The sequence below is a fragment of the Staurois parvus genome, unplaced genomic scaffold, assembly GCF_062004578.1.
Source record: "Staurois parvus isolate SC_StPar_1 unplaced genomic scaffold, SC_StPar_1.0 ptg000175l, whole genome shotgun sequence".
NCBI lineage: Eukaryota > Metazoa > Chordata > Amphibia > Anura > Ranidae > Staurois > Staurois parvus.
In genome coordinates this window covers 15,113,829-15,138,740 of record NW_028317971.1, presented here as the reverse complement: position 1 = coordinate 15,138,740, position 24,912 = coordinate 15,113,829, and the positions used below count along the sequence as shown (strand labels likewise).

Here is a 24,912-nt window from a genome sequence, read left to right as displayed (position 1 = left end):
ACAGAGATGCATTTGAATCACACAGGATTACGATGCGGCTTCTGTGAGATTAAAATGCGATCCAAAGTGTGAACCTAAGCTAAATCCCAGTTTGTGTTGGCATGTTCTTCCCTCTTTCCTGTATTGGCTGTCAGCTTCATCTGTCATACTGTGGTAGAATGGGTTGGATCCCTCAAATAAGATCTCTCCAGCGTAGACCTCCTATTTTTTTTTTTTTTTTTATGGAGCATGTAAAACAAATGCCTGCAGCTTTACACTTCAGTTGTGATGACTTCTTACAAATATTTAAACTTCTATCCTGCGTGAGACTGATGTCTCTACAAAAAACGTGAAGAGCTTTTGATAACAATGCTGGGACACTGATGCCATATCTAAAGAACAATGGACTCTCTTGATTTTTGAGGGATATTGTCTCTAGTCCTACATTTGATACCATTATTAAAGATTTCACAGGATGCCAGCGCTTCTGCCTCAATGGAGGAGGTCAGCTGAGTCACATTCTTTTCCTTCATATACTTTTGCAGTAGTTGCACCCAACCTGACTCAGACAGCCCATATGATGCGACTTTAGAGTCCAACTAAACCATCTGAAAAGCCTTCTACAAATGGGGGCTGATTGTGAACCCTCACAGGTCCATAGACAATTTAGCTTTCAGGCAACCTCTTTAAATACAGTTTTTGGTTCTTTGATCTTATTTAGGTTTGTTGTTTGGTTCCTTGTAGAGGCATTTCACTCTGGTGGTGACCCCTTCTGTCTTGAGCATCGGATTATTTCTTGGTGCCCTCCCTTAGGTCTTGGGAAGTTCTCATAATTGGTAAGGGACTAAGCATGATCCAGTTCATATTCATGCCCTGGATCTTCAGGTGGCTACTGGGCTGCAGATTGTCCCCAATTCTCTCGCTGGGTCTGTGTTAGGGGTTGCCATTTTGCCCAGCCCTCAGTTGGACTGCTTTTGACTGTGCCAACAGTATTTGAATTCCTGGTGTCTCTAATTTAACAAAAATAAAATAATTTTTGTACTCACTGTAAAATTATTTTCTAGGATTTGATTGAAGGACACAGACCATACCCCTCTGTTTATGGTACTGCTTTGCCACAAAACTGAGGCACACTGCGAGTAGAAAAAGTTATCTTGGGCTGGCCAACAATCTTTTTGTTTGCCAGTGTCAAATCATATAGACAGTAGCACAACCCAACACCATCTGAACTCTTGTGTGCATCAATAGACACCAAGAATGTAACATGTCACAGGAAGTATTTAAATACCTGTATGAATATATTTCTGTAGTTTCTTTTTAATCTTCCTTTTTTTTTTTTGTAAAGAATATGTTTCTGCATATAATAACACAAACATTTCCTGTTTTATATTAATATCATTAGACACATTTTAGAAGATACAACTGAGAATGCTTTTACTGTGAAACCACTTAAAAAGTTACAATGAAACATAAAAGCAACCATTTGTTTTAGGATTTTGTTACAAAAGTTTGCTAGCTGGCAGATGGGCTGACCTGGCTGTGGGATACTGTAGAAACTTCAGTTTTTTGACTGGTGGTAGACAGTGTAGAATCGTCAGTGATAGGTCTACCACATACTGTCTCCATGATACATCCACGGAACTGGGTGTAAAAGAGGAAATTACATGTTAACCTGAAAATGTATACCTCCTTTTTTTTTTTTACATTTATGTTCACATCAGGATATATTGCTATAATTTAAAATGACAGAAAGTGGTTGTAAAGGTAAAATATTTTTTTTTTTACCTTAATGCATTCTCTGCATTAAGGTTAAAAAAAAAAAACAAAACACTTTTAAGAGAAGCTTCTCCCACAGTCCCCCCTAAATACTCCCCTGAGCCTGATCTCAGTCCAGCACTGTACATGTTTGTAGCTGCTCCTCTCCTTCCAGCACTCACAGGCTTGGCTGAGAGCAGTGGGAGCCATTGGCTCCTGCTGCTGTCAGTCAAAACCAGTGAGAAGACAGCGAAGAGCAGAGCCAAGCCGGTATGTGTGTCTAAATAGACACAAGCAGCTTGCCTCAGAAGCAAGCCCACACGAGCGACCACCCTAGGAAGTGGCTTCCTAGGGTGGGCACTCGGAGGAGAGAGTAGCCAGGAACACAAGCAGGGGACCAAAGAAGAGTATCAGGGCTGCTCACTGCAAAACCCTTGCACAGAGAAGGTACAGTAAGTATAACATGTTGGTTATTTTAAGGGGAAAAAAAAGCCTGAAGCTTTAATGTCACTTACCAAGTGGGAGGCACATATGCAAACTGTTGTAATTCCTACACCATTCACCTGATTTGGATGTAAATACCCTCAAATTAAAGCTGACAGTCTGCAGATAAAGCACATCTTGTTTGTTTAATTTCAAATCCATTGTGGTGGTGTATAGAGCCAAAAATGTTAGAATTGTGTTGATGTCCCAATATTTATGGACCTGACTGTATATAGCGCTGTCAATTTACGCAGCACTTTACGTATATATTGTACATTCACATCAATCCCTAACCCTCAGGGGGCGTACAATCTAAGGTATACATATTGAATGATCACTGTGAGAGCCTATCAGAGGCTATCACGGTGACCATTTGATAAGGATCCAGTTCCAATCCTTAGTAGAGACCCAGGGCTGTTGCCGACAGCCCAGTCTCTCTGCTGGGAGCACGCCAGTACAAACACAAGAACACATACACACTATATTGCCAAAGTATTGGGGACACCCCTCCAAATCATTGGATTCAGGTGTTCCAATCACCTCCATGGCCACAGGTGTATAAAATCAAGCACCTAGGCATGCAGACTGCTCCTACAAACATTTGTGAAAGAATAGGTCGCTCTCAGTGGATTCAAGCTTGGTACTGTGATAGGTTGCCACCTGTGCAATAAGTCCATCCGTGAAATTTCCTTGCTACTCAATATTCCATGGTCAGCTAGTGGTCTTTTAACAAAGTGGAAGCAACTGGGAACAACAGCAACTCAGCCACAAAGTGGTAGACTACGTAAAATGACAGAGCGGGGTAAGCGCATGCTGAAGTGCACAGTGTGTAGAAGTCGCCAACTGTCTGCAGAGTCAATAGCTAAAGACCTGAAAAGTTTGTGTGGCCTTCAGATTGGCACAACAACAGTGTATAGAGAGCTTAATGGAATGGGTTTCCATGGCCGAGCAGCTGCATCCAAGCCTTACATCACCAAATGCAATGCAAAGCGTCAGATGCAGTTATGTAACGCACGCCACCACTGGACTCTAGAGCAGGGGAGACTTGTTTTCTGGAGTGATAAATCACGCTTTTCTGTCTGGCAATTTGAAGGACAGGTCTGGATTTGGCAGTTGCCAGGAGAACAGTACTTGTCTGACTGCATTGTGTCAAGTGTATAGTTTGAAGGAGGGGGGATTGTGGTGTGGGATTGTTTTTCAGGGGTTGGGATTGGCCCTTTAGTTCCAGTGAAGGAAACTCTTAAGGTGTCAGCACATCAAGACATTTTGGACAATTTCATGCTCCCAACTTTGTGGGATTAGTTTGGGGATGGCCCCTTCCTGCCCCAAAATGACTGCCCACCAGTGCACAAAGCAAGGTCCATAAAGACATAGATGAGCAAGTCTGGGGTGGAGAAACTTGACTATCCTGACCTCAACCTGATAGAACAGCTTTGGGATGAATTAGAGCAGACTGTGAGCCAGGACTTTTGGTCCGACATCAGTGCCTGACCTCACAAATGTGCTTCTGGAAGAATGGTCAAGCATTCCCATAGACACACTCCTAAACCTTGTGGACAGCCTTCCCAGAAGAGTTGAAGCTGTTATAGCTGCAAAGGGTGGGCCAACTCAATATTGAAGCCTATGGACTAAGACTGGGATGCCATTAAAGTTCATATGCGTGTAAAGACAGGCTTCCCAATACTTTTGGCAATATAGTGTATGTGGCATCCAGGTTTAAAGCCCATGTTCCCAGCCCTGCGCATGTGTGTTAGGCAGTCGTGAAGGGATTTTTTTATGAACAACAAGAAAAGGAATTTATGCTAAGTCAAAAATCTTGTTTTCTTAATTTTGAACAGTCAGAAGGAATTCTGAGAAGTACAGAATTTCCAAAAGCAACACAGTAACATCAGCTGAGGCCTGAACATCCACCTAATAAAACCTAGGCTGGGTTCACATTTGTGCAGTGTGCTTTAGGTGTGCTTTGATGAAAGTGCATCAAAGATACATCTAACAGGATTCTTTTTTAACACAACCCACATAGAGCACAAGTAAAGTAACCAGGTGTGAACAAAGGACCGGGTGGCAGCTTTACAAACCTGACAAACAGATGAATGAACTCGAGAAAATCCCTGATTTAGTAGATTGTGCCTTGACAGGAAAAGGTGAAACCTTATACTTAAGCTGGTAGACTTGAATGGTGTGCTGCACAACTACATATAGATTTTTTTTGGTTGAAAAAATACACTTTATTGATATATACTCTGTTTTCTCTTCAGATCATATAAATCTTTCTTCTTTTACAAGCCATATAGAGACTGTTGAGTGAGAGATAAACCTTACCCTAAGAAATGACAAAAGGAGTCAGAGACCTAGAACAAGCAAAATGAACTCTTCTTACTGCCATAAGAAGAGGGTATTCCAAATTGAGTTCTAGCTTCTTTTTTTTATGGGGTACCTTTCTTTGTGAAATCTTTGATAAAAGTGCTCAGGGAGGTACCAAAGAGTAATTCTGCATCAAATGAAATACGCATTAAGCATTTTGAGCCCTCTGCAAATATACAGAGAGGTGACTCAATATGGATATGAATGAGGTGTACCATATCAACAATTTCTAGTAGGGCAATAGGCATAAGTTGTAATTTGGCAAAACCAGAGGATCAGTTATGATCATTGCAGATGTCTTATATATCCTTGGTTCAAACCTCCAAGGTCTGGCAAATGGTAATGACAGCAACGGACAGTGGTTGTTAGGGAAAAGGGGGCTTGGCTTGCAAAAGATTTCCAGCCTTTTATCGACTGGGTCTTAAAATACCGGAATGTCCTCAACATGAACAGTCAGGGTTTTGTTAAGACAAGAAACGGGTGGTTTTACCACGGGAGGGATCCACTTCTTAACAAACGCCTCCTCAATAGGGAATTTAGTCAGCAATGTGCTTGGGGAAGGGGAAGAAATAACTGGTCAGGAGAGGGCTAATTACTATACAAAACGGGTTGTAGTACAAAATGTGCAGGGAAGGTGAAAGGCACCGGGCACGAGCATTTTGCCATGCTGTCAATCCCAGTGGCAGGAATCTACTGATTCCTTCTTCTGGGATTGATAGCTGTGTGCAAATAGCAAAGGCCATGCCTATACATTGCAATGACAGTTTGCACAGCCAGTGATCACCTGTTGTGATCGCAGCTGGATGTACTTTGTTATGACACCATTTGATGGCTTGACAGTTGGGTTGGGAGCACAAGTAACTGACAGTTATCATTTAGGTCTTGCATGTAACTGTTTTGGTAAACGGTTAAGTCAATTGGTTTCATTAGGCTTAATGAGTTATGTCAGCAAACTGAACCCCTTCAGACAACCAAAGCAGAGCCCAAGGTTGCATTTTAGGCTGGTCCCACATATGGCCACCAAGGTAGTGTTGAGGGTTGGCCAATCCAGACAACTGCAAAGGGAGCTTTCTTGGCTTTTAAGAAAAGCTTGTAGGTGGAGTTTTCTTTCTGCTCTAGGAGGGTGCAGAACCCCTGACCTGTCTGAACAGTGCGGATTGGCCTGTGCTGATCAAATGCACTGTCCTAAGAAGAAAAGAAAAAAAAAACCCCTAACAATACACACCAAACTGAGCATGTGCAGAGTGTCTCCACACGATATGTCTTATTAGGAGATAAGAGAAAAATGCTGGAAGAAGGGGAGGATCAGAGAAGTCAGGATCAAACATCTTTTTTACACAATGCAGATGATTAAGCCCTTAGGTTCCACAATGAGTACAACAAGCATGTTTTACTGCATATACAGATGGATTTTACTGTTTTTAGTAACACTTTAACCACTTGCTCTCCAGAGGATTTACCTTCCCCCCCCCCCCCCCTCCTAACCAGGCCATTTTTTGCGATACAGCACTTCGTTATTTTAACTGACAATTGCGTGGTCATGCAATGCTGTACATAAATTAAATTTATGTAATTTTTTCCCCACAAATAGAGCTTTTTTTCCAGTGGTATTTGATCACCTCTGCAGTTCTTATTTTTTGTGCTATAAACAAAAAAAGACGTACGATTTTGAAAAAAAGAACAATATTTTTGACTTTTTGCTATAAAACATATCCAATCAAAAAATTTTAAAAATCAAATTTCGTCATAAATTTATGCCAAAATGTATTTTGCTGTTCAAAAAGTGAACCTACCCTTTAAATAAGTGGCTCTGCAGATGAACATTGCATGCTGAAGGTGGCATTGTTCACCCGCAGGCTATAGGTTTCATTTGTGTCAGTGAAGACTTCAGCCTACATGTGATTACTATGTGGTGTATTTATACAAAACTATTCATCCTATGAAAATGCCTGCATTTGCTCTGTGCTAATGGGAGCAAACTATAATGCTATTATGCTATTTTCTCTTCATTAAAAATAGTGTGGTTTGGGAAAATACTGCATAATGGCCATGAAATGGAGCTGACAATTATAGAAAAAAAATCTATAATCATCAGTTCCCCTAATTGGTCATATAGCGGTAATTTTTTAATTCACACTATTCTGTACGAATGAACATTTGACCTGGAAAGAAAATAGCCTAGTACCATTCATTCTTGCCCCCATTTGCACAGGGTGAATGTGCATACAGCTCCTCCAAAATACACCCCTATGTCATAACTGTCATAGGGATCCCATGATCACGAACCGGTCTGATTCACAATGACTTCCAATGTTCGGTGGTGACCCTAGCCAGCAACAGCCAGGATTGAGAGCCAGGAGCCTTGCAAATTGTCATCTGTTTACTCACAAGAAGATCATTTTATTAATGTATCCCCAGCACAGAGCATTGTGCTGAGGAATATTAATAAACCAACTGCAAGTGCTAAGGGGCTAATGATGGTTGAACAACTGTAGGAAATAAAATTAGTTAACTTTTGGCTTTGTTGTCAAGGAGGAAAGCACAAACCCTGGAGAGAGATCATTACATCTGACTAGTGTTCCCAGCTGCAACTCCAGCTAATTTATTTTTCTTCCGTATGGAATTAGAAAGGGTTAAAAAGGGTTGTATTGCTCTCTGTGTCCAGTTGGGTAGATTTCCCTTCACTTCTGTACTACTGCCAGTGGCTCAGAAGGACATGATGTGCTTGAAATTCTCTCTAAGGCCTGGTTCACACCAATGCGTTTTATGGTGCTTTTTGCAGAAATACCCTACAATCTATTCAACATGGTTTCCTATGGGACACGTTCACATCTATGCTTTTTTGAGCCGCTGTATTTTTGGAAGGGGTCAGGGGCAAAACATTGTGTTTTTGGTTAAACAGACTTCAATGGCGACGCTGCAGAAAACGCATGTAGAGCGTTTTGCTTATTTATTCTGCACAGCAATAAGTTGGCCCTGAAAAATGCAACGCACATTAAAAAACGTGTCAAAAATGCATGTGCAAAACAGCAAAGCACCATGCAAAAAGCAAACTGCATTGATGTGCAACAGGCCTAAAATTGACAAAACTTAAAACTTCTGTGAAAAAGTATTTTGTACCTTCACAAGGACTAAAATGTGAAGTTAAAGCTCCCTAATGGAGGCATAAACAACAATGAAAACCCATTGAAGAGCTATAAACCTTCAGCGCTCACAACTAAAATAAACATGTGATGTCACAGAGTTACCTGTTTGTTCATGAAGGTGTATATGACGGGATTGTAGACACAGGCGCTTTTGGAAAAAAATGCAGGGATAGTTACAAAACGCAAGTCCAGTCCATGGTTTCGATTAGTAATCATATACATTGCCATAGCTGCATAGGGAACATAACATAGACAAAAGGATCCAATCATAACTATGACCATACGGGAAACTTCCTTCTCAGCCTTCTGTGTACTGGCTGATTCCTGTTGCTGTGCTGCAACCTGTAAATGTAGAAAAAAAAAAGGTTTCAGGGTAGGAATATAATGCAAACGTGGCTATATTTCAGTTAGCTATATACCAGAGAACTCTGCTAGGTATCATTCGAAGAAATCACTGCTTTGGCAGGAATGGCTGGCTTTGGCCTCTCCCCTTCCTCCACAGTTGCAGTGGGGCTGTATCTGTACCAATGAGATACACCCTCCATGGTTCTCAAAAGAAAGTACCTGTACCAATGTGTATGCATTATATATAAAAAGTGCAGCGTGTGAAAACATATAAAGTGACTAATGAAACAATTCAGTGACAAAAAATATATGAATAAAATATGAATGAATCTCAGTGTAGCTAACAAAATGGTTAACAATAAAGTCCTTCCATTGTAAATCTGTATCTCGGTAATGTATTGAAATCAATCACGGCAAATAGTGTTCGGTCCCACACAGTGCTCTGAAATCCAATGTGCAATCCACCACCACTATGCACTCACCAGTCAGCTAATTGTTCAGTAGCATATAGGTCATGTGGTATAAACCATCCACTCTCCGGCGGCTCTACTAGTTCGGTTCAATCCTAAAGCAAGATGCTCACCACACAGAGCCCGGAGATTGATTTATAGTGTAGTATTTATTTAAAAGTAATCCATAAAAATATTCCACGTGGAAAAGTAAAAATATCCCATATGCCACATACCAAGATGGCCACCGCTCCTGAACGCGGAGGCATGACGTTAGCACGTAGGCTCCATTCAACGTGTTTGTACACATGCATGTCCACACATGTCCTAGCTGATTCTCTTCTGAAGGAATGGTTGTTTCTTTCACCGTATCTCTTCCTGACTGATAAGTCTGATCAGTCAGGAAGAGACACGGTGAAAGAAACAACCATTCCTTCAGAAGAGAACCAGCTAGGACGTGCATGGACGTGTGTGTGCACGAAACGCGTTTGGTGGAGCCTACGTGCTGACGTCACGCTGACATGTCTGTACTCAGGAGTGGCAGCCATCTTGGTATGTGGCATATGTGTTATTTTTACTTTTCCATGTGGAATGTTTTTATGGATTACTTTTAAATAAATGCTACACTATATATCGATCTCCGGGCGGTGAGGATTTTTTTGGGGGGATTGAACTGGAGAGCCGATGGTTAAGACCACATGACATATATGCTACTTAACAAATAGCTTTCTGGTGAGTGCATAGTGGTGGTGGATTGCACATTGGATTTCAGAGCACTGTGTGGGACTGAACACTATTTGCCGTGATTGATTTCAATACACTACTGACATACAGATTTACATTGGAAGGACTTTCTTGTTAACCATTTTGTTGGTTACACTGAGATTCATTCATATTTTATTCATATATTTTTTGTCACTGAATTGTTTCATTATTCACTGCATATGTTTTCACGCGCTGCACTTTTTATATAGTTTGTTTATGAGATTTTTGTCACTATTACTAGTTGCTCCCTTCTCGATAGCGCTCGCTGTTTGCTTTTGATAATGTGTATGCAGTGTTGAATTTTTTTTTGTGCATTTGCAGTGATTAACTTAGGCCGATCCTCAATTCCTCCGAAGTAGTATAGACAATACCGTTTTAGTACCCACAACCTCTTCTTAGAAAAATGCGACTGAATGAACTGAAATTCAAGCTTCTCAACTGTCATACCTATAGCTTTGACACTTTCTTAGTGACATGGAACAAATATTCAATTCTGTCTTCACTAACACCATTATTTTTGTTGCTGTTGCTACTGCTGACTTTTTTCCTGCTCTCATAAGAGGAAATCCCATCATAGACAGTTGGCACTGAGAGAGGTGTTTTCATTAGAAGATTACCCCTCAACTCCGTTCTGAAGGCAAGTGCAAAAATGTAGATTTCCCCTTACTTTTTCTGTCCCAGTGACGACAGTGAAAGAAAAAAGAGAACAAAACATAACCTTGGCTATAAATATGCCTACAAGGTTTTAAAAAATGTAATGAGAAATGTCCCCGCTTACTAATATCCATTCACATACCTTACATAGAAAAACAGGGCTCGTCCGGGATTTGAACCCGGGACCTCTCGCACCCTAAGCGAGAATCATACCCCTAGACCAACGAGCCATATGAACAAAAAAATGGATCCCTTTTTAATACAACTGTTAATTCATCTTCAGGAAATTTTCAAATTTTAGTAAATATTGCCCCCCCCCCCCAACATACACACAACACTCTGAATACAGCCCCTAAGTGAAATCCACTTCCCCAATTCCCCAAACCAGCCATCTTTCCTCTAAGGACAAACGTGGTTCCTTTTCATACTGTCCACGTGTTGCAACCCCATTTATTCCTAAGGCCTTTAAGGGCACTATGGCCTTCAATAGTCCCTTGGAGTGCAGCCTACTCATAGGAATGAAGAGGATCATAATGTGAAATATGGAGAGGAGCTGGCCAAGACCATGTTAGAGAAAATTTCACTAAATTGAAAAAGAAAGATAGCATCGAAAAGGGCTGCACTCAGGATGGTGAGGGGTTTATTAAAGGACAGCTTCACTGGTGAAGTTACTCTTTAACCGCTTCCCAACCACTCTATAGCTGAAGTACTGCTACAGGGCGGCAGGGCTGCGCAAAATCACGTATATATACATGATTTTGCATTTCTGGGTAGGGGGCATGTGCATGCGCCGCCCTACCCATGCTGCCATCGGCAGCTACAGATGTCGATCACTGGGTCCCGCCCGGAGATTCCCTGCCGGCACCCAGCGGTCGCCGAGTGATACTGACAGGGGAGAGACCTGTGTGTAAACAAAACAGGTCTCTCGCTTGCCAGCAGTAACATGCTGCTTTGTATTTCTCTGCACAGCAGAGAAATACACAGCAGTATGTTTCTCTAGTAAAACATCTAATGAATTTATTAATAAATTATACTCACAAGAGTAGCAGTAAAAAAGGCATATAATATCCATAGCCAACACAGGGTTAAAAGTCACGTGCGAGTTCCATCCGGAAGGGAGATAAACTCTTGGTCAAGCTATCGTGTTTTGAAGGGTGATCCCTTCTTCATTAGAGCTGGATTATAGATTAGGATTCAGTTCACATTGATAGGAGGCATTCAGCCACTATGTGTCAGTGTTTCTGTCAGTTTTGCCAAAACTGACAGAAACACTGACACATAGTGGCTGAATGCCTCCTATCAATGTGAACTGAATCTTAATGGAAGATTCCTATCTATATTTCAGCTCTGATGAAGAAGGGATCACCCTTCGAAACATGTTAGCTTGACTAAGAGTTTATCTCCCTTCCGGATGGAACTCGCACGTGACTTTTAACCCTGTGTTGGCTATGGATTTTATATGCCTTTATTACTGCTACTCTTGTGAGTATAATTTATTAATAAATTCATTAACTGTTTACTGAAGTAATGCTCAAGGTTGGTACGCTCCAGGGGTGGACTGACCATTTGGAAACTTGGGCACTGCCTCAGGGCCTGGGGTCAGTAGGGGATCCCCATGAGATGCCCCTGGTACCTTTTTCATAGGCTTTTTTGAGTTTGGGCAAGGACACAGGGGCCCCAAGATCCCCTATTGCCCAGGGGCCCCATGAGTTGTCAGTCCGCCCCTGTTGCGCTCTTTTATTTTATTCTCTGCTACAGTCTGTATCAAGCTTACCCAGCTTCATGATAGAGCTGCACAACCTTTGATCAGTATTGGATGAACATACTCTCTCATTGAATTAATCTTCCTCTGATCGGAGCCCCTGAGCGCAGGAGATTGTGGATGTGTGCCTCTAGTAAAACATACATAGCACACATAGTAAAACAGCACACAGTTAACCCTTTGATCACCCCAGATGTTAACTCCTTCATGCCCAGTGTCATTAGTACAGTGTCATTGCTTTTTTTATTAGCACTAATCACTGTATTAGTGTCATTGGGATGTCAGTTTCAGTTAGTCAGTCCCCCCCCCCAGTGTCAGAATGCCTGCCGTAGTCTCACAGTCCCGCTATAAGTCGCTGATCGCTGCCATTACTAGTACAAAAAAATAAATAAATTCCAGTATACTGTATATACTGCCATTTGTAGATGCTATAACTTTCACGTAAACCAATTAATTTACATGTATTGGGATTTTTTTTTAGCAAAGACATGTAGCAGAATACATTTTGGCCTAAATTTATGAAGAAATTAGATTTTTTTTTTACTGGATAAGTATGATGGCAAATAGTCGAAAATATTGGGTTTAATTTTTTTCTAAAAGGTGAACTTATCCTTTAAAGACTAGGGAAGATATTTAATAAATACTTAAGGAAAATATCTTTTCACTTTCTATCCTTGGCATAACACATCAACAGATGTAGGTAATGTGGGGTATATCTCCAAGAGGGACACAGACTAAAATAATAACTTTTTTGGGGGGTAGTGTAGGGAAAGGGTAGAGCCTCCAAAATATTTTTATTGCTGTCTGAGTCACCATCTCTCACTTCCTGTCTTTATGACAACATTGATACCAGGACAGGAAGTGAGTCAAAATCTCCTCAAAAGGCTAGAGCAATAAGATTTGACATTCCATCCAAAATTGAAAAAAAGAGTTACACTTTTATACAAATCAACGGATAAACATGAACACACACAAAGGTCTGTGTCCTCCATAGTACCCTATTAGGTCCCAGATATTTTAGAAGGGGTTAGAAAATAGAAAATATCCAAAGAAAAAAAAAAACATAAATCTGATTCATTGTGAGGGCAACAATGCATGCAAGCCTTCCATATTTTTCCAGCACTCACCGCCCGCAGTGCTCCCAACAGTCTTGCATAAGAGTAACAGATCAGACTCAGGGGGATAATAAAGCAGAACACAAATATGAACCACGTGTAATATTCACTGCGATATTTTGTACCAACAGTATACCAATCAGGGCCGCAGGAGCATTGTAATCCTTCTGGGATATACCTGAACAAGAAAGGTAAGTAGAAAGAAAACGTAAACAGCAATTCAAAGCAACAAGTCAAAGCATTCAGTAAGATGAAACACTATCGTACAACACAGCAACTATTCTCAAGTCAGAGATTCACTCAGTTTATCTTTATATGCATTGTGTGTAATACCCGGCAGAATAATCTGATTGGTGGCTGAGAAACGTCTTACTGCTGTCAATTATATCTTTTTTTTTTTCTTGTCTTAGGCTGGCCATACGCTATACAATTTTCTGTCCAATTTCTCCCCAATTTCCTTTAGACTTACCTTCAACTATGTAGTGCAAGAGCCGGCCTAATTGGATACAACTGAAAGTGTTGTTAGGTTTGACCTCCTATTATATGGATTTTGGTAAATCTAAACCAAATATCTCAAGAAAATTGTATAATGTATGGCCAGCCTTAGTCTTTCTGAGCTGATGAGGCAGCAAGGAAGGTGTTCTAGCTCCACCAGCAGGTGTGTTCCAGGAACACCAGATTATCAGATTGCAGACAAAGGGAGTGGGGTGTACAATAAAGCAAGGTCTGGATGAAAAACTGAATTACTGAACAGGTGGGATATCCTCATTGTAAAATACTCAAGGTTTAATATTTGATGTTGACTTTAGTTTTCCTTTAAGTGCCATTCATGCCAGAACAAGGTGCAGAAAACCCGTGTTCCATGTGCATTTCCTGCACCATGTTCCAAGCACGCTGGCTGTGCGATCTGCTGCGGGTGTCAATAGATTTCTAATGACACCCTAAACGCAGATCGCAAATGCAGTGTGTTTGCCTGCACCGGATTGCGCGGTACTGCAGTACCACGCAATCCAGTTGCAGTGGGTTGTTAAAAGCAGTATCTTTGCTTTGATTCAGTGCAATTTCAGCCCATTCATATTATTATTATTTATTATTATTATTCATTATTATACAGGATTTATATAGCGCCAACAGTTTGCTCAGCGCTTTACAATATAACGGGAGACAATGCAGCAACAATACAGTTCAATACAAGAGGGTTAGGAGAGCCCTGCTCCTTGGAGCTTACAATCTAGAAGGGAGGGGTTAGTGGTACAAAGGTAGTAACTGTGGGGAATGGACTGGTAGGAGGAGTAGAAGATTCCATTATTAGCTGAGGGCAGGATAGGCTTCCCTGAAGAGAAAGGTTTTCAGAGATCGCCTAAAAGTGAGCAGAGTAGGCGATAGTCTGATAAATTGGGGTAGAGAGTTCCAGACGATGGAGGAAGCTCTGGAGAAGTCCTGGAGATGAGCATGGGAGGAGGAGACAAGGGAGCTAGAGATCAGGCAGTCGTGCGAGGAGCAGAGAGTACAGTTTGGGTGATATTTGGAGACAAGATCGGTGATGTAATTTGGGGCAGAGTTATAAATGGCTTTATATGTTATTGTTAAGGTTTTGAATATTATCCGTTGGGCAATGGGAAGCCAGTGGAGGGATTGGCAGAGAGGGGTGGCAGATACAGAATGGTTAGTAAGGTGGATGAGTCTGGCAGCAGCATTCATGATAGACTGAAGAGGGGATAGCCTGCAATGAGGTAGGCCAATGAGGAGGGAGTTACAGTAGTCAACGTGAGATATAACAAGGGAGTGAATAAGTTGCTTAGTGGTTTCCGAGGTTAAGAACGGGCGTATCTTGGAGATGTTGCAGAGGTGAAGTCTACAAGATTTGGACATTCAAATGAATACATAAATGAACACTCAGAACGGTGATCCAGTAGTGCATAAATATAAGTGAAAAATAGTGAACATAAAAAGTGAAAATTGAGTGTGTAGTCCAAAGAAAGTTTGAAAGCTACTTCTTCTCCAAGCGATTCTTCCAAATCTTCAAACTAAATCACCACGTAAAAAAAGAAAATGATGTTCCCCCTGTCGGGTGGATAAGAAGTTGCTTTCGGATTTTCTTTGGACTGCACACTCAATTTTCACTTTTTATGTTCACTGTTTTTCACTTATATATTTATGCGCTACTGGATCACCTCTTTGAGTGATCATTTATGTGTTTTGTTTGATATTTTTGAAGTAGCAGCATTTTTGTATTTATTCATTTTTTTGTGTATTTATTCATATTTGATCTATTTTTCACGCTTTAAGCGCAATTCTCACATTTTTTTCATATTTATATCATTCAAATGGAATAGGCTGAAAGTCGCATTGCACTGAATGGCACAGGAAATGCACGGGTACTGCGTCTTAATCGCTAATGGCACCCCAAAGCTGATGAGAAAGCAGGCATTTTGCTGTGCAACAAAATGTGCAAAAAGTCCTGCAGTTCCAAAATGCACAAAAGTCACCTTAAAAAAAGGTACATACAGGGGCTACTGTGGTGCATTTTTGAGGCAATATTTGAGGCAGAGGGCAGCCCATTCAATTGAGTGGTGTTGCTTCAAAACTGCGGCAAGAAACACAACGCTCCCACATCACTGGTTGTGAATGAAGCCTTAATGCTACCATCATAATAGACTGGTATCTGCTTTTAAATATGTGTGTAAAAAGGAATTTACATGCAGCTGTTTAATTACCAGTCGGGGTTTTGTTAACTGATATTAGGAAAAGAGCAGGCACTGCTGAGATTCGAACTCAGGATCTCCTGTTTACTAGACAGGCGCTTTAACCAACTAAGCCACAGCGCCCCACGTAAGCTGACGTCCTCCGGTGGCCCTTCCAGCATTCTACTATATCAATCAGAGCTGGTGTGCTGTGTTTCGTGTGTGATCCGGCTGACCGTAGGCTTTCCGTGTAGCATGCATCCCGCCAAATTGTATCATGTCCTGGAGGTCAAAGACTGGCTGATATGAGGAAACACATGATAGTGCAAGGCCAAATAATTACTCACCTACTCCACCCAAAGAAAGGGGGTACCGACACCCCGACCCCAATCATCCAGGTACACAGCACAACCGCTAAGGCGTGCTTTGAGGTGAAGGTGAAGGTGCCCATCGGTTTGCAGATGACAATGTACCTCTCGAAGGCCAGGAAAGCCAGAGACCAGCCTGTCACTAAACCTATAAGAACAAAACAAGTGCAAATCAGGAATCACAGCAGAGTAGTCATAACCAGCCAGACACGAGGCTGTACCCCAGTCTTACCCCACGAGATTGCACCCCAAACTTACCTTACGAGACCACCCCAAACTTACCTCACGAGAATGTACCCCAATCTTACCTCACAAGACTACACCCCAATCTTACCTCACGAGAATGTACCCCAATCTTACCTCACGAGACCACCCCAAACTTACCTCACGAGAATGTACCCCAATGTTACCTCACAACACTACACCCCAATATTACCTCACAAGACTACACCCCAATTTTACCTCAGGAGACTGCACCCCAATCTTACCTCACGAGACTGTACCCCAATCTTACCTCACCTACCCCTGAGGCAGTGGCGTCCCTAGGCAGGTGCGGGGGGGTGCGCGCCGCATCGGGTGACACCTACCGCACAGGGTGACACGGAATCCGCTCCACGAAAAGGTAAGTTGTAAAGCAAGCCAACGATCCCCGCAGGATGGATCGGATCTGCGGATTGAGCATAATGGATCAGAGTCCGATCCATTATGCTCCTCAATTCGCAGATCCGATCCATCCTGCGGGGATCGTTGGCTTGCTTTACAACTTACCTTTTTGTGGAGCGGGTCCGGTGTCACCTCACATATGTTGCAAGCCGACGATCCCCACAGGATAGATTGGATCTGCGGATTGGGGAGGATAATGGATCAGACTCCGATCCATTATGCTCAATCCACAGATCTGATCCATACTGCGGGGATCGTCGGCATGCAACATATACGGAGTGACACCGGACCCGCTTCACGAAAAGGTTAGTTGTAAAGCAAGCTGACGATCCCCACAGGATGGATCGGATCTGGGGATTGAGCATAATGGATCAGGGTCTGATCCATTATGCTCCCCAATCCGCAGATCCGATCCATCCTGCGGGGATCGTCAGCTTGCTTTACAACTAACCTTTTCGTGAAGCGGGTCCGGTGTCACTCCGTATATGTTGCATGCCGACGATCCCCGCAGGATGGATCGGATCTGCGGATTGGGGAGGATAATGGATCTGACTCCAATCCATTATGCTCAATCCGCAGATCCGATCCATACTGCGGGGATCGTCGGCATGCAACATATACGGAGTGACACCGGACCTGCTCCACGAAAAGGTTAGTTGTAAAGCAAGCTGACGATCCCCGCAGGATGGATCGGATCTGAGGATTGAGCATAATGGATCGAAGTCCGATTCATTATGCTCAATCTGCAGATCCAATCCATTCTGCGGCGATCGTCGGAGAGGGTGTCACCAAGTGTTATCACACTGAGTGACACCAACCCTATAGACACCTCTGCCCTGAGGTACACCTCAGCCCTCATTCTGTGTTGAAGGCAGCAATGAACATTTGGGAGATTAGTGGCTGCTATCCTGTGTGAACATGGGATCATTCAGAAATCTCAATTCATAATAATAATGAGAAAAATACTTGTGCCAGTGCAGTTCACTGAAGAGGCCCGTGCATTACAGATGTCCATGACAGGAACATTTGTTTTATTTGTTAAGTAAATCATTTTTTCCCCCTCATATTCGTTATGTTAGAATGATTCATTTTGGGAACCATTCCTTATTTCAGGAGAGTAGATATTCATTGTTCCGAATCGATTCATATTTTCACAGGTTCTGTTATTCTTTTGTTATTTCGGAAAATTGTCTATATTCATGTTAACATCATTAACCACTTGCCCTCCAGAGGATTTACCCCCCTTCCTGACCAGGTCTTTTTTTGCGATACTTTAACTGACAACTGCACAGTAATGCAACACTGTAAATAAATGAAATTTACATCCTTTTTTTCCCACAAATAGAGCTTTCTTTCACTGGTATTTGATCATCTCTGTGTCTTTTATTGTTTGCGCTATAAACAAAAAAAAGACAGACAATTTTGAAAAAAAAAATATTTTTGAACTTTTGCTATTAAACGTGCAGTAAAAAAATTTTAAAAATCAAATTTAGTCATAAATTTATGCCAAAATATATTCTGCGGCATTTCTTTGCTAAAATAAAATCCCAATATGTGTAAATTAATTGGTTTACGTAAAAGATATAGCATCTACAAATGGCGGTATATATAGTGGAATTTTTTGTTTATACTAGTAATGGCAGCAATCAGTGACTTATAGCGGGACTGCAGGACTGCAGCGGGCATTCTGACACTGGGTGGGAACTGACTAACTGCCACTGACATCCCCAGTGACACCAATACAGTGATCAGTGGTAATAAAAAGCACTGACACTGTACTTATGACACTAGGCAGGAAGGGGTTAACATCTGGGGCGATCAAAGGGTTAACTGTGTGCTGTTTTACTGTGTGCTGTGTGTATGCTTTACACTGTAAGCACATTGCTTTGTATGGCTCTGCTATGCAGAGCCAAACAAAGCAGTCTGCAGGAGCTGACGGGGAGAGATCTGTATTGTTTACATACAGGTCTCTTCCCCGTCTGTGATACTCGGTGATCGCCGGGTGCCGGCGGGGAATCACTTTGATTGACAGCCAAGACTGCCAATGGTGGTGAGCCACAAGCACAACCCCTACCCGGAGATGCAAAATCACATATATATATATATATATATATATATATATATATATATATATATATACAGGCGTACCTCGGTTTACAAATTTAATGAGTTCTCCGGGACGTTTCGTATTGCAAAAACACTGTAAACCGAAACGCGGTTTCCCATAGGAATGCATTGGAATCCAATTAATCCATTCCGGAGGTCAGAAAAAAGTAAAAAAAAGTAGAATCTGTTCAAAACCCTTTATAAAGTGCACTTTAAAGGCATGGGGCTGGCGTTATAAACCTCCCAGGTGCAATGCATCATGGGGAAACTTACTTCATATTGCAAAAAAAATTTGTAAACTGAGGCATTATTTTCAATGGATTTTCATTCGTAAACCGAAAATTATGTTAACAGAGGCATTCGTAAACCGAGGTACGCCTGTACTTGTTATATTATTAAGTTGAATTACATTCCTCATTCCAAAATGACTTGGTTGGGCCACACACGACAAATTAAACAAACGGACTCTCAAGTTCAACCCCAATACAAAAAGAATCTTATTAGAATATTCACTAGCATAAAAACAAATGGATCCGAATAAATTTGGATTATTTATGTCGTTACAGTATTTCGGATGCTTTAAACATTAACCCCTTGGCACTGGCACCTTACGGCCCTGTAAGGGTTTCAGAAGCTGGGAGACAGGGCAGGATTTTAGGGTCATGTGACCGCCGTGATTCACTGTCACGGCGGTCACATAATCGGGATAGGTCCCGATCAAAAGAGGAGATCGGGACCTTTCCGTGAGTACCAGACATACGTGATGGGAGTGCGCAGGGCGTGCACTCTCAGCACATATGTTTTTCTTAATTGTATGCAAATGTGCGGCCGTTCGGCGTCAAGGCCCAAATGCCAGAAGGCCGCACATTTGCATGTGGCCGACACCAAGAGGTTAACAAAAGGCCCAAACTATCGCATCATGTCATCCGAATGAAACGAATGAATACAAATTAATTTGTTGTTTTCGTTAAAATTTATTTCAGATTCGTTGAAGTTCGTTACTATTGTAATTTGGAGATTCAGATGCACCTGAATCACCAAATAATGCAAATTTCGTCTGAATTTCAGTTCCTAACTAAGCAAACTTCACTTGCACATATGTACAGCCTTCAATGTACATTTTCCATTTCTGGCATGTCTTTAGAACCCTGTTCATTCAGAAATGCCAACGGACAGAAGTAAAATGCTGCATGTGAGATTTGTAACAAATGGAACTTCGTGCAACACTTTGGTGTGAGTGGTTTAGGGCCCATACCATCATATCAACTTGCCAGATAGTATGAACACCCCCGGCTTTGATGCGTAAAGTTGAATGAAATGTGTGGCATTTCAATAAATTTTAAAAAAATATACAAACAGTACGATACATATGTAACAAAGCATCACACTGCCCCTTTACTGCACACTCAGAGCGTAATGTGCATCTGCTGGTGTGAATTGGGCTCTGAAGGTTGTCTCCTTTTCTCTGAAACAATATCGATCTTATGATCTCTTTCCTATTAGTAACAATGGTAAGAAGTTTCATTCTCTACTGGCCAGGTGGCAGCCATAGAATGGGCCCCATTGAAAATAGTGGACTTTTCAGGTCAGTTTCTTTGGCTTCCATTTGAAATTGCAGCAGAATCTTTGACTGGACGTACAAAGCAGAAGTCTTGGTAAATATATACACTATGATTAGCACTACACATGGCCGGTCTTACAACTTTCAGTGAAATGAGAAACCTGTCTGCCTAAAGCTGGCGATACACCTGGAATATTGTACGACAAGTTTTTATTTTTGGAATATTTGTTTGATTTTCTCATGGTTAGTGGGGTCAAATCAATGTTGGTTTTTGATCATAGTGACAAGAACACTTGAGCAGGGATGGAATTTTTTTCACAAACAAACAAAATTCTAACTGTAAGGCTCCATGCACACTGGGCTTAAAAAACGGCAGTTCTTTTAGCAGAAAAAAACACTCATATACAGCATTTTTGTACAGGCATTTAAAAGCATTTAGGAGCATTTAGGGTTTTTTTTTCCAGAAAACTCTATTCAAAAATGCAAACCAAAAGTGTTTTTTTTCTGCCTCTAAACACTGAGCTTAAAATATGCCTCTAAGAGTCCTAATGTGTATGGACACATAGGATAACACTGAGCTGCTTCTACAGGCAAAACACCCATAGATGACCCTGAATGTGGTTTTCATTGAGGAAAAATTGTCCACGTTGTAAGGCTCTTGTTCTAGGGAAAAACGAAAACCTGCTTAGTACATCTGAAATTCCATTCAAGTAGCATGTCTGGACAAAATTTTAAGGACTTTCATACAAAATTAGTTGATTTATTAAATGCTCTGACACTTTCCAGAATTCCCACACGAATGTTCGAACACAATTCTACTGATGCATGGCTGGCTGTACAGTGACAACAGTTTCCCACTAATGGTATAAAGTTTGTCTATTTTTCTGGTACATTCTATAAAACCATCATACTGGTGTAGGCCTGCAAGCCATGATCTTACAGTCATACAACAAAGTGAAGCCTGGTTTCTTGCTTTAACTCTAAGTTTGTTAAAGTCGATGAATGTATATATTGAGACAGCTCTCACCAACAGTGTTCATTTCACAGTTTTGCCAAAAACTATAGATGTTATGTTTCCTTGATCCATCCAGATGATTTTGGAGTTAAAAGCCAGTTGGGATTTGTTGAAATTGCCTGAAATGTGTCATTTCTATTGCCAGCATAACCATGGCCACATATGGCCTGACTCCAAGTCAAGGTGATAGCCCAATGCACCCATCAGACTGTGTAGAACTTCCCTAGTGCAGAATAGCAAGTTCTTCCACATTTTGCACAAAGAGGCATCTCTTTACACTGTTATTTATCAGGTGTACTATCTATAGCAGCCATTCTCAACCAGGGTTCTGTGGAACCTTAGGATTTCTTCAGAGGATGCTAGGAATTCCTTGAGCTGTATGCTGATTGAACTCCCATTTGATGGTGCCATCATAGTTCCAGAGTTAATACCTCTTGGCAGAGTCAGTGGCATGGCACCATCTTTTTAGCTACCTGTAAAGGGGCATTCTTGCCACTAACCTCCAATGTGAGGGACATTCCACTGATGCCTGGTTTTAGTAAGGGTTCCTTGATCCTAAAAATCATTTCAGGGGCTCCTCTAGAGCAGGGGTTTCCAAAGGGCCCTTTACTGTCCTTCAGACTTTAGGGGGCCCGGACTGTGGCCATTGGGAGTAAAAATTGCCCTGGCATCAGTGGGAGTAAACAGTGCATATTTGGTATTTGGGGAGGCATAGTGCCCCATCTTTGGTGTCAGCAGGAGGAATAGTGCCCCATCTTTGGTGTCAATGGGAGAAACAGTGCCCCATTGTTGATGTCAGTAGCAGGAATTATGCCCCATTGTTGGTGTCAGTGGGAGGAAAAGTGTCCCAAGGGCTGGATAAAGGCAAGCAATCGGCCACATCTGGCTCCCAGGCTGCAGTTTGGAGATCACTGCTCTAGAGTAACAAAGTTGAGAAAGGCTCATCTGTAGGCTGACTTAAAAAGCATGGAACATTGAAGCGCTAGCCAGCAAATGTGACCCACAGCAACCTTTGGCAATAACAAAAGCTGATTTATGATTCTAGTTTTGCAAGCAAACATTCAAACAGAGAAATGTGCATTCATTAAACAACATTGCTAGATGAATTAAACAGGGCAGTTAGTCAAGGTTACATGGATTAAAAGTGGTTGACGAGAAGTAAAGTGTCATATTTGTGAGCAACAGCAAGGACTGGCATGTATGTAACAAATATAGCTGTATATGACAGTTACTTCAACAACCCAGAATTTGAAACTTAAAACCAGCAAGACTTTTTTTTGCTTAAGAAAGCCACAGTTTAAAGTACATCTCAAGCATTGTTCTATATTAGATAGAGTAGAAGGTTAAAACTTCTGTCAGGTTGTTTTTTTTTTTTTGCCATCTGATCCTCCTAAGGAAGTCTTCCCTTCACTTCCTGTCCTGTAGACTCAACAGATAAGGAAATCTTTCTAATGTGAGAGATATCCCCTCTTGTCACTTCAACAAATGTAATTATTGGAAGATTGTCCCTCAATGTTAGTTACGATGGCAACTCCAGATTTTGGATTTACCCTCCTAACTTCCATCCCTGTTGACAGTTATGATCAATTAGAGAGAGCAAATCTCCCTAATGGGGACACAGACAGCAATTCCAACCCGACAATTGTTCTAACTCTTAACCACTCAATCAATATGGAAATTAAAATGTTGCTCTTAGTCATACTTTAATTTTAGATTTTAGGTCACAATATGGCTGTTATTTTTGTCTTACCTGCAAGTGTACCCACAAAAGCCTCAATAGCACAAAATGTCTTCCCAAAAATGAAGTAGCCCTGCCAGCTGTTCATAAAAACTACAAAAATGGAAAAGATGCATATGAGAAGGCCACCCACTGAGATGTTTACTAGGATGTAGTTGAGTGGTTGCCGAAGTTTCTTGTATTTCACCGTCACCACCAATACAATAGCGTTTAGTGGCGTGCCAATAATAAAGACCGCACCCATAAAAACTGCCTGGAGGGTGAAGGCCCATCTTGGTGCAATATGATACTGAGGACCATCCCATGGCCGTATATCAGATACATTCTTAAAGATGTAGAAATCTTCGTCACCCAACATCCCTCCCTTTCTGTGTACAAATCTCTGTCCCTGGGTCACCCTCCCATTCCATTATATAGGGCCTTTTCTTATTGCAATCCTTTTAAGTACTCATCAGGATCAGCCAGTAATCTTACTCACAAAAGATTTATGGATGTTCTTAACATGATGTAGAATCACAGATAATGAGGACTAGAGAGGGAGATTAGGAGAGGGGAAAACAAGTGTAAGGTAAACCTTACGCAAGTTATAAAAGATTCAGTTATTGTAACATTTATATTCTGAATGTCATATAAAGTTGCCCATGCACAGCAGGTATAGAAATCGACTGACAGTCTCATAATTGTGGCACTTGTATATCATTCTAAGACCTCATACATGCGAGTACCTGGGGACATAAAATTTGCTTGTATCTCCCCACCTGGGAACCACGGCTACTGCATACAGCCTCCCATAGAAATCAAGGACGGTACGTAGGTATGTGTTAATACTTTCATTAGCACATATACAGACATGTACCCCTGGACACATAGGGGTTTATTTACTAAAGCTGGAGAGTCCAAAATCAGACTCCCTTCTGCATAGAAACCAATCAGCTTCTAACCTCAGCTTGTTCAATGAAGCTTTGGCAATGAAACCTGGAAGCTGATTGGTTTCTATGCAGAAGGGAGTCTAAATTTTGGACTCTCCAGGTTTAGTAAATAAACCCCATACAGTCTTCATCCATATGTGCACTTTTGTGCGTGTGTTTATGCCGGCATATACCCATGTACAGCAGCATCCTGTAACTGATTTCTATGGCTGGCTATAAACAGCATCTGTGGATCACCTGAAATGTACATCCTACAACCCCGAGTGCCTAAGGCTACATTCATACTAGCCCCAGCTTTGGTTTATTTAGAATTAAGTTTAGGTATGGCAGTGTTATATGTACATTGATCCAGCTTGGACCAATGTTAGAATATATGTGATTGTGGGATCCCCATAGAATCTGGAAATTGACTGTTGTAGGCACCATCATAGCTCCTAATTGTCTCTCCTTTGCTGGGACTGTCCCTCTTTTTAAACCAAATCCCACTGTCCCTAATTCCTCCTCAGTTGTCCCTCTTTGGTCTGATAAACAGATCTCTATTCATTCTAATTTTAAATTATTGAACTTATTGTTACTGTAAAAAGACAGTATAAAAGAAAAATTAATGTTGAAAAAAAGCAATTGTTGATTTATCCAATCATTTTTTACATATTAAACTGCTGAATTGAAAAATGAGCAAAGTATTTCCTTCTACACTGTGTACTTGCTTCAGCCTAAAGCACCTAGTGTGATTTCCAGCTTTTCTCTCCTCACCCTGGCAATCTGCATGAGTCACATTTGATCATTTATCCCCACACCCAGCAGTCTCGGGAGAGCCCCCCCCCCTTCCAGCGCACAGAAGGTGACTGACAGCCTCAGCTGTGAAAGTTTCCCTGTAAGAATGTTTAGAGAGCAATGTGTCCTATCTGTCCACTCAGGTCTCAGATTACACTTGTAGCACCCCTCTAGATAGCCAGGGGTAGCTAGAGTTCAATTTTTAGTCAGGAGGGCTGAGTAGCAGCCTAGGTGGAATAGTCAGAAGGGGTCAAATT

At 41.5% G+C, this 24,912-nt stretch overlaps 1 protein-coding gene and 2 non-coding genes across 3 annotated transcripts; all 3 read right to left on the bottom strand.

Annotated features, from left to right (window-relative positions):
- Positions 1–1,386: 1,386 nt before the first annotated feature.
- OPN1SW (opsin 1, short wave sensitive) lies at positions 1,387–23,324 on the bottom strand. Its single transcript, XM_089677015.1, has 5 exons — positions 22,965–23,324; positions 15,849–16,017; positions 12,830–12,995; positions 7,830–8,069; positions 1,387–1,620 (listed from the first exon to the last, which is right to left on the bottom strand). Exons 1-5 carry the CDS (start codon positions 23,308–23,310, stop codon positions 1,492–1,494), a joined length of 1,050 nt encoding a protein of 349 aa, XP_089533141.1. The 5' UTR covers positions 23,311–23,324; the 3' UTR covers positions 1,387–1,491.
- TRNAP-AGG (transfer RNA proline (anticodon AGG)) lies at positions 10,099–10,170 on the bottom strand. The gene has a single exon. It is a non-coding gene; the product is annotated as a tRNA-Pro (tRNA).
- Positions 15,572–15,645, bottom strand: TRNAT-AGU (transfer RNA threonine (anticodon AGU)). Its single transcript has one exon. It is a non-coding gene; the product is annotated as a tRNA-Thr (tRNA).
- Positions 23,325–24,912: the final 1,588 nt, after the last annotated feature.

Coding starts and splice junctions, on each gene's coding strand:
- OPN1SW (XM_089677015.1), bottom strand. CDS start 23,310: ATGTTGGGTGACGAAGATTTCTACATCTTTAAGAATGTATCTGATATA. Junction 12,996..15,848: donor CCTTTCTTTGGGTGGAGTAG/GTGAGTAATTAT, acceptor TTTCTTGTTCAG/GTATATCCCAGAAGGATTAC. Junction 8,070..12,829: donor TGTTGGGAGCACTGCGGGCG/GTGAGTGCTGGA, acceptor CTACATTTACAG/GTTGCAGCACAGCAACAGGA.